The sequence below is a fragment of the Ascaphus truei genome, unplaced genomic scaffold (genome assembly GCF_040206685.1).
Source record: "Ascaphus truei isolate aAscTru1 unplaced genomic scaffold, aAscTru1.hap1 HAP1_SCAFFOLD_414, whole genome shotgun sequence".
Classification (NCBI taxonomy): Eukaryota; Metazoa; Chordata; class Amphibia; order Anura; family Ascaphidae; genus Ascaphus; species Ascaphus truei.
This window is the reverse complement of record NW_027456745.1, coordinates 1-12,179: the sequence shown is the minus strand read 5'-3', so window position 1 is coordinate 12,179 and position 12,179 is coordinate 1. Positions and strand designations below refer to the sequence as shown.

The window sequence follows — 12,179 nt, the reverse complement described above, 5'->3', positions numbered from 1 at the left end:
AGCAGCCTGTCAGGAGCGCCTCACTCAGCTCTGCTCCACACTCCGTGTATCTGGTGCAGGAACACAGCCCCAGCAGCCTGTCAGGAGCGCGTCACTCAGCTCTGCTCCACACTCTGTGTATCTGGTGCAGGAACAAAGCCCCAGCAGCCTGTCAGGAGCGCGTCACTCAGCTCTGCTCCACACTCTGTGTATCTGGTGCAGGAACACAGCCCCAGCAGCCTGTCAGGAGCGCCTCACTCAGCTCTGCTCCACACTCTGTATCTGGTGCAGGAACACGGCCCCAGCAGCCTGTCAGGAGCGCCTCACTCAGCTCTGCTCCACACTCTGTGTATCTGGTGCAGGAACACAGCCCCAGCAGCCTGTCAGGAGCGCGTCACTCAGCTCTGCTCCACACTGTGTATCTGGTGCAGGAACACTGCCCCAGCAGCCTGTCAGGAGCGCCTCACTCAGCTCTGCTCCACACTCTGTATCTGGTGCAGGAACACGGCCCCAGCAGCCTGTCAGGAGCGCCTCACTCAGCTCTGCTCCACACTCCGTGTATCTGGTGCAGGAACACAGCCCCAGCAGCCTGTCAGGAGCGCCTCACTCAGCTCTGCTCCACACTCTGTGTATCTGGTGCAGGAACACTGCCCCAGCAGCCTGTCAGGAGCGCCTCACTCAGCTCTGCTCCACACTCTGTGTATCTGGTGCAGGAACACGGCCCCAGCAGCCTGTCAGGAGCGCGTCACTCAGCTCTGCTCCACACTCTGTGTATCTGGTGCAGGAACACAGCCCCAGCAGCCTGTCAGGAGCGCCTCACTCAGCTCTGCTCCACACTGTGAATCTGGTGCAGGAACACGGCCCCAGCAGCCTGTCAGGAGCGCGTCACTCAGCTCTGCTCCACACTCTGTGTATCTGGTGCAGGAACACAGCCCCAGCAGCCTGTCAGGAGCGCCTCACTCAGCTCTGCTCCACACTCCGTGTATCTGGTGCAGGAACACAGCCCCAGAAGCCTGTCAGGAGCGCCTCACTCAGCTCTGCTCCACACTCCGTGTATCTGGTGCAGGAACACGGCCCCAGCAGCCTGTCAGGAGCACCTCACTCAGCTCTGCTCCACACTCTGTATCTGGTGCAAGAACACTGCCCCAGCAGCCTGTCAGGAGCGCCTCACTCAGCTCTGCTCCACACTCCGTGTATCTGGTGCAGGAACACAGCCCCAGCAGCCTGTCAGGAGCGCGTCACTCAGCTCTGCTCCACACTGTGTGTATCTGGTGCAGGAACACAGCCCCAGCAGCCTGTCAGGAGCGCGTCACTCAGCTCTGCTCCACACTGTGTATCTGGTGCAGGAACACAGCCCCAGCAGCCTGTCAGGAGCGCGTCACTCAGCTCTGCTCCACACTCCGTGTATCTGGTGCAGGAACACGGCCCCAGCAGCCTGTCAGGAGCGCGTCACTCAGCTCTGCTCCACACTGTGTGTATCTGGTGCAGGAACACTGCCCCAGCAGCCTGTCAGGAGCGCCTCACTCAGCTCTGCTCCACACTGTGTGTATCTGGTGCAGGAACACAGCCCCAGCAGCCTGTCAGGAGCGCGTCACTCAGCTCTGCTCCACACTCCGTGTATCTGGTCCAGGAACACAGCCCCAGCAGCCTGTCAGGAGCGCCTCACTCAGCTCTGCTCCACACTCCGTGTATCTGGTGCAGGAACACGGCCCCAGCAGCCTGTCAGGAGCGCGTCACTCAGCTCTGCTCCACACTGTGTGTATCTGGTGCAGGAACACTGCCCCAGCAGCCTGTCAGGAGCGCCTCACTCAGCTCTGCTCCACACTGTGTGTATCTGGTGCAGGAACACAGCCCCAGCAGCCTGTCAGGAGCGCGTCACTCAGCTCTGCTCCACACTCCGTGTATCTGGTCCAGGAACACAGCCCCAGCAGCCTGTCAGGAGCGCCTCACTCAGCTCTGCTCCACACTCCGTGTATCTGGTCCAGGAACACAGCCCCAGCAGCCTGTCAGGAGCGCCTCACTCAGCTCTGCTCCACACTCCGTGTATCTGGTCCAGGAACACGGCCCCAGCAGCCTGTCAGGAGCGCCTCACTCAGCTCTGCTCCACACTCCGTGTATCTGGTGCAGGAACACAGCCCCAGCAGCCTGTCAGGAGCGCCTCACTCAGCTCTGCTCCACACTCCGTGTATCTGGTGCAGGAACACTGCCCCAGCAGCCTGTCAGGAGCGCGTCACTCAGCTCTGCTCCACACTGTGTGTATCTGGTGCAGGAACACTGCCCCAGCAGCCTGTCAGGAGCGCCTCACTCAGCTCTGCTCCACACTCTGTGTATCTGGTGCAGGAACACAGCCCCAGCAGCCTGTCAGGAGCGCCTCACTCAGCTCTGCTCCACACTCTGTGTATCTGGTGCAGGAACACAGCCCCAGCAGCCTGTCAGGAGCGCGTCACTCAGCTCTGCTCCACACGCCGTGTATCTGGTGCAGGAACACAGCCCCAGCAGCCTGTCAGGAGCACCTCACTCAGCTCTGCTCCACACTGTGTGTATCTGGTGCAGGAACACAGCCCCAGCAGCCTGTCAGGAGCGCCTCACTCAGCTCTGCTCCACACTCTGTGTATCTGGTGCAGGAACACAGCCCCAGCAGCCTGTCAGGAGCGCCTCACTCAGCTCTGCTCCACACTCTGTATCTGGAGTAGGAACACTGCCCCAGCAGCCTGTCAGGAGCGCGTCACTCAGCTCTGCTCCACACTCCGTGTATCTGGTGCAAGAACACTGCCCCAGCAGCCTGTCAGGAGCGCCTCACTCAGCTCTGCTCCACACTCTGTGTATCTGGTGCAAGAACACTGCCCCAGCAGCCTGTCAGGAGCGCCTCACTCAGCTCTGCTCCACACTCTGTGTATCTGGTGCAAGAACACAGCCCCAGCAGCCTGTCAGGAGCGCGTCACTCAGCTCTGCTCCACACTCTGTATCTGGTGCAGGAACACTGCCCCAGCAGCCTGTCAGGAGCGCCTCACTCAGCTCTGCTCCACACTCCGTGTATCTGGTGCAGGAACAAAGCCCCAGCAGCCTGTCAGGAGCGCCTCACTCAGCTCTGCTCCACACTCCGTGTATCTGGTGCAGGAACAAAGCCCCAGCAGCCTGTCAGGAGCGCCTCACTCAGCTCTGCTCCACACTCCGTGTATCTGGTGCAGGAACAAAGCCCCAGCAGCCTGTCAGGAGCGCCTCACTCAGCTCTGCTCCACACTCCATGTATCTGGTGCAGGAACACTGCCCCAGCAGCCTGTCAGGAGCGCCTCACTCAGCTCTGCTCCACACTCTGTGTATCTGGTGCAGGAACACAGCCCCAGCAGCCTGTCAGGAGCGCCTCACTCAGCTCTGCTCCACACTCCGTGTATCTGGTGCAGGAACACAGCCCCAGCAGCCTGTCAGGAGCGCCTCACTCAGCTCTGCTCCACACTCTGTGTATCTGGTGCAGGAACACAGCCCCAGCAGCCTGTCAGGAGCGCCTCACTCAGCTCTGCTCCACACTCTGTATCTGGTGCAGGAACACAGCCCCAGCAGCCTGTCAGGAGCGCCTCACTCAGCTCTGCTCCACACTCCGTGTATCTGGTGCAGGAACACAGCCCCAGCAGCCTGTCAGGAGCGCCTCACTCAGCTCTGCTCCACACTCCGTGTATCTGGTGCAGGAACACAGCCCCAGCAGCCTGTCAGGAGCGCCTCACTCAGCTCTGCTCCACACTCCGTGTATCTGGTGCAGGAACACTGCCCCAGCAGCCTGTCAGGAGCGCCTCACTCAGCTCTGCTCCACACTCTGTATCTGGTGCAGGAACACAGCCCCAGCAGCCTGTCAGGAGCGCCTCACTCAGCTCTGCTCCACACTCTGTGTATCTGGTGCAGGAACACGGCCCCAGCAGCCTGTCAGCAGCGCCTCATTCAGCTCTGCTCCACACTGTGTATCTGGTGCAGGAACACGGCCCCAGCAGCCTGTCAGGAGCGCCTCACTCAGCTCTGCTCCACACTCTGTGTATCTGGTGCAGGAACACGGCCCCAGCAGCCTGTCAGGAGCGCCTCATTCAGCTCTGCTCCACACTCCGTGTATCTGGTGCAGGAACACAGCCCCAGCAGCCTGTCAGGAGCGCCTCACTCAGCTCTGCTCCACACTGTGTGTATCTGGTGCAGGAACACAGCCCCAGCAGCCTGTCAGGAGCGCCTCACTCAGCTCTGCTCCACACTCCGTGTATCTGGTGCAGGAACACGGCCCCAGCAGCCTGTCAGCAGCGCGTCACTCAGCTCTGCTCCACACTCCGTGTATCTGGTGCAGGAACACAGCCCCAGCAGCCTGTCAGGAGCGCCTCACTCAGCTCTGCTCCACACTCCGTGTATCTGGTGCAGGAACAAAGCCCCAGCAGCCTGTCAGGAGCGCCTCACTCAGCTCTGCTCCACACTCTGTGTATCTGGTGCAGGAACACGGCCCCAGCAGCCTGTCAGGAGCGCCTCACTCAGCTCTGCTCCACACTCTGTGTATCTGGTGCAAGAACACAGCCCCAGCAGCCTGTCAGGAGCGCCTCACTCAGCTCTGCTCCACACTCCGTGTATCTGGTGCAGGAACACTGCCCCAGCAGCCTGTCAGGAGCGCGTCACTCAGCTCTGCTCCACACTCTGTGTATCTAATACTGGAACACAGCCCCAGCAGCCTGTCAGCAGCGCCTCACTCAGCTCTGCTCCACACTCTGTATCTGGTGCAGGAACACAGCCCCAGCAGCCTGTCAGGAGCGCCTCACTCAGCTCTGCTCCACACTCTGTATCTGGTGCAGGAACACGGCCCCAGCAGCCTGTCAGGAGCACGTCACTCAGCTCTGCTCCACACTGTGTGTATCTGGTGCAGGAACACAGCCCCAGCAGCCTGTCAGGAGCGCCTCACTCAGCTCTGCTCCACACTCTGTGTATCTGGTGCAGGAACACAGCCCCAGCAGCCTGTCAGGAGCGCCTCACTCAGCTCTGCTCCACACTCCGTGTATCTGGTGCAGGAACACGGCCCCAGCAGCCTGTCAGGAGCGCCTCACTCAGCTCTGCTGCACACTCCGTGTATCTGGTGCAGAAACACTGCCCCAGCAGCCTGTCAGGAGCCCGTCACTCAGCTCTGCTCCACACTCTGTGTATCTGGTGCAGGAACACAGCCCCAGCAGCCTGTCAGGAGCACGTCACTCAGCTCTGCTCCACACTGTGTGTATCTGGTGCAGGAACACAGCCCCAGCAGCCTGTCAGGAGCGCGTCACTCAGCTCTGCTCCACACTCTGTATCTGGTGCAGGAACACGGCCCCAGCAGCCTGTCAGGAGCGCCTCACTCAGCTCTGCTCCACACTCCGTGTATCTGGTGCAGGAACAAAGCCCCAGCAGCCTGTCAGGAGCGCCTCACTCAGCTCTGCTCCACACTCTGTATCTGGTGCAGGAACAAAGCCCCAGCAGCCTGTCAGGAGCGCCTCACTCAGCTCTGCTCCACCCGGAAGTTTCCACTGCTCCAACCACCTCGTGTAAAAAACAGGCTAGCAACGTCCAAACAGCTCCCTATCAGCGTAGTGACGTCAGTGCGTCACGAGTTTCGACGCGTTTCGTCACACAAGTGACTTCAAGGAATGATGGGCTACTGACTGCTATGACCATATATACCCTATTCAGCAATCAAAGTAAATTGAATCTAGCTGCGATAAAAGTAGCAGCTGCCCATCATGTCGTGAAAAAGGTTCAACAGCAAGGGAAAAAACATCCTCATATAAACAATGCAATTAAAATGCATAATCCACATTTTCCATATAATATTGAACCATATAAAGATTGTCAATAATGACAGTTAAAAATATATATATTACCCTATGTGATTACATGGAAGGTAGTTGATATGTAAAAGTTATAAAATGCAAATGATGATGATAATATAATAACAATGAACAGTCCAAGTATAGGACACTGGCTTACTAATAAACCAGTTACATCTATATATAACTAAATACGTTCAAATGTATGATGATTAAGTTGGACCTGTACTAGAGCTAATTCATAGAATTAAAATATAAAAAACTAACTAACAACGAGATCAGACAGTTAAAAAGAAAAAGGGGGGGGGGTAATAATAAAAACCGTAGTCTTGTGACTAAGCGCCACCAATGGCTTGCGCTGATAGGAAGAATGAGCAAAGGCAGCTAAGAGATTTGCCCTTATCCATGAAGGACTTGGAGTCTACGCTAGACCAGAATGCTAGTGTCAATGCTACTCACCGCCCACATACACCTATGCTATATTGTGTGGCTGTATTATCCTCCCACAGCTGCTCCTGACAGTTTTACAGACTGTGTGCTCAGTTTGCAAGCATTTGCATCCCGACAAAAAAACTTTTAAATGTCCAAATGGTGAACTAATTAATATTAATGATTTTATCCTTTGTAATACTGACCATGTAGTTTATTTATTAGAGTGTCCGTGTGGCCTTTTTTATGTGGGGCGCACTAAACGTGCTTTAAAAGTACGCATTTTAGAACATCTGCGCAACATTAAACTAGGGTTTATGAAACATAGCCTTTCAAAACATTATGCACTATGTCACAATAGTGATCCCTCAACCCTCCTATTTAAAGGCATTAAGCATATACCAAAAAATAGGAGAGGGGGGGATAGGGTTAAGGAACTATCTAGGCAGGAAACCTTCTGGTTACACAAATTAAACACCTTGTATCCAGGGGGTTTAAATGAAGATATAGATATCTGGTCTCTGTACTGATCTTTTAATCACATTTAACTCTTTTTAACTATTTCCAGTATTTTAACGGAATTATATATTTGCGGTTCTATGTCCTTTTATGAAATATTTTTATTGTAATTTCTAATCAGTTTTAAGATTTTTTAGTCTGCTGCTTTTTAGATATAGTCTGCTCTGAACAATTTTCAAGCTTCTTTTATATAACACAATTCTCTATTAGTCATCCAGGTCCATAGGGCAACTGATACAACCTGTTATTGTGCTTTTTGCCATGTTTTTAACACTTTGCTCTTTGTTTTAGTATCATCAATCGCGTCCTAGTAATCATTGTTGTTGTTAATAAAGTTTATTGAGGTTTTTTTCTTATGTTTATGACTACCAGTGACGCTTGCCTTTCGGGACTTTAACTCCGCCCCTGCCGCTCTCCTATTGGATAAGAGAGTAGACGGCTCAGCCAATGAGGCACGATTGCGGGGTATTTAGGATTTACCTGAAACCACTCGATTTTAGTCCCTGATGAAGAAACCTGTTGGTTTCGAAACGCGTAGGACATTCTGGACAAGTGCTCTACCTTTCTACTAGCACCCTACTGCGCGAGCTGACTGAGTTTGAACGGCGCCGAAATCGGCGACTCCCCGTGGTGACGTCATCAACCAGGAAGTGTTCCACACGGAGGAGAGTGCCAGCGCCCAGCTCATGCTTAGTTTCGCTTTGCCAAAGCACTGCATGGGCCAGCAGCTCCCGTTCTACTCGTGCTCTGGGGAGCAAGGACCAGCAGAGGTTGTGCATCTACCCCACTAGGACCCTGCACCAGAGTTATCAGCGTTTCTACCCCTGTGAGGACACCTATTCCGGTCTCCAGAGGCGTTGGGTAACATATCCCGAAACTGCTTGTTGTTACTGCATTTGATGTACGCACAATACTCACCCATTTATTGTTTATGTGAATATAATTTTTAATGCACTATGAGCGTTGGGCGCTGTGTCTTTTTTGTATTTATCAGTACAGTACATGCATCGATAAGTGGGAAAAAGGTAGTGCTTCACTTTAAGTACATTTTCGCTTTACATACATGCTCCGGCCCCATTGCGTATGTTAATGCGGGGTATGCCTGTATTCATAAATACGAAAATTGGGAGCCACGCTTACATCGCGTTATAAGCGGATTCGCGTTGTAACGGATCGCGTTATAATGGGGTTGAGCTGTATATATATATGCACATCCCCTGAAAAAGGCCTCTCTGTGGGGTTGAAACGTCGGTTATGTGTGATGCTGTTTAAGCTAATATCACCTTTTGTCATCTTCCTACTGTCTCAGTCCTTGGATGGTAACGTATTTTACACACACACGCACACGCACACACACACACACACACACACACACACAATCTGTGTCACACACACACACACACACGATTCTTTATTATTAAATGCCAAGAAAGGCAATATCACAAATCGGGAATACTCATTCCTTAAGAAACACAAACCAAAAATTCCAACATTTTAACCTACTGCCTAAAAATCAAGTCAAGCCCCCAAGGCGTGAAATCGTATCAGGTAACGGCTCACTGGGCCGGACGGTTTGTATTTTAACTGACCAAGAGATCCGTCCCTTTGTAGAAAGTGTGACATCCTATGTCCGTGACCCATGGGATATATTATACACATGAGTAAGGAGGTGACATTGAGCGTACATATCTCACACAGCGATGGCTTCCAGGCAGGACCAGATTTTGGAAGATGAGAATGATGTATATGAGGGTAACGGGTGTACCCTGCGTTTGTTACATTTCTTCTGACACCTAATTATTTTCTTTTTAACCCCACATTTTACTTACAGGCGGCAGGAACTGCCGTGGCTCCGTCCTTTGCAAACCTATTTCTCGGTTGGTGGGAAAATAAATTGGTGTTTGGTGATCCTTTGTGATCCTTTGGGCGAGTACAGTACACAAAATATGTTCTATTCTGGTTTCGCGTCATCGGCGATATATTGATCATGCAAATCAAAAATGTGCGTAGCTAAATATTTCCTGTAATATTCATCTGACGTTTCACGCAATTCGGTTTGCTTCTTGAATGTAAAAATCTCCCTGCAGGATAACGTATTATTACAAGACATTAATCTTAAGCTTATGGCTACAAATGGTCTCTTACATGTTTATACGCACGCGCGGCACACACACATCCTTACGCTTTGTGTAGAAGTCCGTGAATCGCTGCAGGGAGCCGCTGAGGGATTCTGGGAAATGTTTGCTGTGATCCTCCATGTAGCAGAGAGGGGAGATGGGCCAGCATTGAGGGGACAGGACAGAAACCTGCACCTCTGAAACCTCAACGCGGGGAGGAGAGACATCTTGTGTGACCTAGAGACAGAGGAGAGAAGAGTCCTCAGAGAATGACCTAGAGACAGAGGAGAGAAGAGTCCTCAGAGAATGACCTAGAGACAGAGGAGAGAAGAGTCCTCAGAGAATGACCTAGAGACAGAGGAGAGAAGAGTCCTCAGAGAATGACCTAGAGACAGAGGAGAGAAGAGTCCTCAGAGAATGACCTAGAGACAGAGGAGAGAAGAGTCCTCAGAGAATGACCTAGAGACAGAGGAGAGAAGAGTCCTCAGAGAATGACCTAGAGACAGAGGAGAGAAGAGTCCTCAGAGAATGACCTAGAGACAGAGGAGAGAAGAGTCCTCAGAGAATGACCTAGAGACAGAGGAGAGAAGAGTCCTCAGAGAATGACCTAGAGACAGAGGAGAGAAGAGTCCTCAGAGAATGACAGAGAGAGAGAGAGGAGGGGAGAGAAATAGTCCTGCAACAAGCTCCTCCTGCAGACTGTCTCACCCCTTCCTCCTGCAGGCGGTCTCACCCCCTCCTCCTGCAGGCGGTCTCGTCCCCTCCTCCTGCAGGCGGTCTCACCCCCTCCTCCTGCAGGCGGTCTCACCACCTCCTCCTGCAGGCGGTCTCACCCCCTCCTTCTGCAGGCGGTCTCACCCCCTCCTCCTGCATGCGATCTCACCCCCTCCTCCTGCAGGCGGTCTCGTCACCTCGTCCTGCAACAAGCTCCTCCTGAAGACTGTCTCACCCCCTCCTCCTGCAGGCGGTCTCACCCCTTCCTCCTGCAGGCGATCTCACCCCCTCCTCCTGCAGGCGGTCTCACCCCCTCCTCCTGCAGGCGGTCTCACCCCTTCCTCCTGCAGGCGGTCTCACCCCCTCCTCCTGCAGGCGGTCTCACCCCCTCCTCCTGCAGGCGGTCTCACCCCCTCCTCCTGCAGGCGGTCTCGTCCCCTCCTCCTGCCACAAGCTCCTCCTGCAGACTGTCTCACCCCCTCCTCCTGCAGGCGATCTCACCCCCTCCTCCTGCAGGCGGTCTCACCCCCTCCTCCTGCAGGCGGTCTCACCCCTTCCTCCTGCAGGCAGTCTCACCCCCTCCTCCTGCAGGCGGTCTAACCCCCTCCTCCTGCAGGCGGTCTAACCCCCTCCTCCTGCAGGCGGTCTCGTCCCCTCCTCCTGCAACAAGCTCCTCCTGAAGACTGTCTCACCCCCTCCTCCTGCAGGCGGTCTCACCCCCTCCTCCTGCAGGCGGTCTCGCCCACTCCTCCTGCAGGCGGTCTCACCCCCTCCTCCTGCAGGCGGTCTCGTCCCCTCCTCCTGCAACAAGCTCCTCCTGAAGACTGTCTCACCCCCTCCTCCTGCAGGCGGTCTCACCCCCTCCTCCTGCAGGCGGTCTCGCCCACTCCTCCTGCAGGCGGTCTCACCCCCTCCTCCTGCAGGCGGTCTCGTCCCCTCCTCCTGCAACAAGCTCCTCCTGAAGACTGTCTCACCCCCTCCTCGTGCAGGCGGTCTCACCCCCTCCTCCTGCAGGCGGTCTCACCCCCTCCTCCCAGCATGCTGTCTCAATCCTCTCTAACCCCCTCCTCCAGCAGGCTGTAACCCCCCCCCTCTCACCTCCCCTCCCCCTCCCTCTCCCCTCACCTCCTCCCCTCACCTCCCCTCTCCCTCCTCACCTCCCCTCTCCTCTCCCCCCTCACCTCCTCCTCCGGCTCTCCCTCCTCATTGTAAGGAATCCACTACTGGCTTTGACTATAGCCTTGCAGACCTGTGCAGTTGCAAGCTTCCTCTGGCAATCTATGGCACAGGTGCTGCCTCTCATTGCAGCTTCTGCCCTGTGCTTTTTCATTGGAGGAATTCTCACACACCCTCCTCCTGTGATTGGATCTACGCCCTTTATATTCTAGGCGTCGGCACTGAACCAGTGCCGAGCATAACTATTCCTACCTCTATGTTACTGTCTCTGCCACAAACCACCCCAGGCCTCTCTCCTAGCGTTCTTACCTTCCAAGTTCCTGAGTATCCAGAGGCCTGGTCCTGGACGTCTGTGCTGAAGCGTTGTTGCCAGCACTGGCCTGCTGCTATCTCCTTGCAGTGGCCTACCCTGGATGTCTGTGCTGAAGTGTTGATGCCAGCACTGGTAACTGCTGCATTCCCTCCTAGCAGTGGCTACCCTTCCTGTCCTGCGGCCTGCTGCTATTCTCCTGCAGTGGCCTACCCGGGATGTCTGTGCTGAAGCGTTGATGCCAGCACTGGCCTGCTACTATCTCCTTGCAGTGGCCTGCCCTGGACGTCTGTGCTGAAGCGTTGTTGCCAGCACTGGTATCTGCTGCATTCCCTCCTAGCAGTGGCTACCCTTCCTTTCCTGCGGCCTGCTGCGATCCTCTTGCAGTGGCCCTGCCTTGGACTTCTGCGCTGAAGCGTTGGTTCTTCCCCGACGCTGCCCTGCGGTGAACTTTGGCTAGCCTGCTGTCTCCTCCTGCTGAGATCGGCGTCATGGGCCGAGGCCGCTCCTCGCGCAGAAGCCACCCCCCGCGCTCACGCTCCTAAGCTGAAGCGGGGGCACTCCTGATTTCCTGTTGCCGAACTCCTGCTTCATTAACGACGATGCTGCCTTCTCCAATCCTGACCCTGCGATGTACGACTACGAACTGCGCACTCTCCGGATCAGTCTGCGTGGACTAAGGTCGGTGATTATATAACCCCTCCTCAGCCCCGCGGTCCGGTCCCGGTTTGTGGCGAGCATCGGCGTAACACTCATTATAAGACAGTAACCCTGAATCCAGCTCCTGCAGGCTGAATAGATGGTGTTCTCTCTCTGCAGATCCCCCCCCCCTCTCCTCCCCTCACCTCCCCCTCCCCTCCCCTCTCCCCCCCTCACCTCCTCCTCCGGCTCTCCCTCCTCTGTATCAGACAGTAGCCCTGAATCCAGCTCCTGCAGGCTGAATAGATGGTGTTCTCTCTGCAGATCCCCCCCCCCCTCTCTCCCCTCACCTCCCCCCCCTCCCCCCCCCCCCCCTCTCCTCTCCCCCCTCACCTCCTCCTCCGGCTCTCCCTCCTCTGTATCAGACAGTAACCCTGAATCCAGCTCCTGCAGGCTGAATAGATGGTGTTCTCTCTGCAGATCCCA

At 55.1% G+C, this 12,179-nt stretch overlaps 1 protein-coding gene across 1 annotated transcript in view; it reads right to left on the bottom strand.

Moving 5' to 3' along the window:
- LOC142484004 (cullin-7-like) overlaps nt 1–12,025 on the bottom strand; it is a 44,267-nt gene extending 32,242 nt beyond the window's left edge. Inside the window, exons 1-2 of the mRNA XM_075583961.1 lie at nt 11,931–12,025; nt 8,920–9,091 (exon numbers count right to left, since the gene is read on the bottom strand). Coding sequence (XP_075440076.1) covers nt 8,920–8,995 — 76 coding nt within the window. The 5' untranslated portion in view covers nt 8,996–9,091; nt 11,931–12,025. The remainder of the gene's footprint in view (nt 1–8,919; nt 9,092–11,930) is intronic.
- Nucleotides 12,026–12,179: the final 154 nt, after the last annotated feature.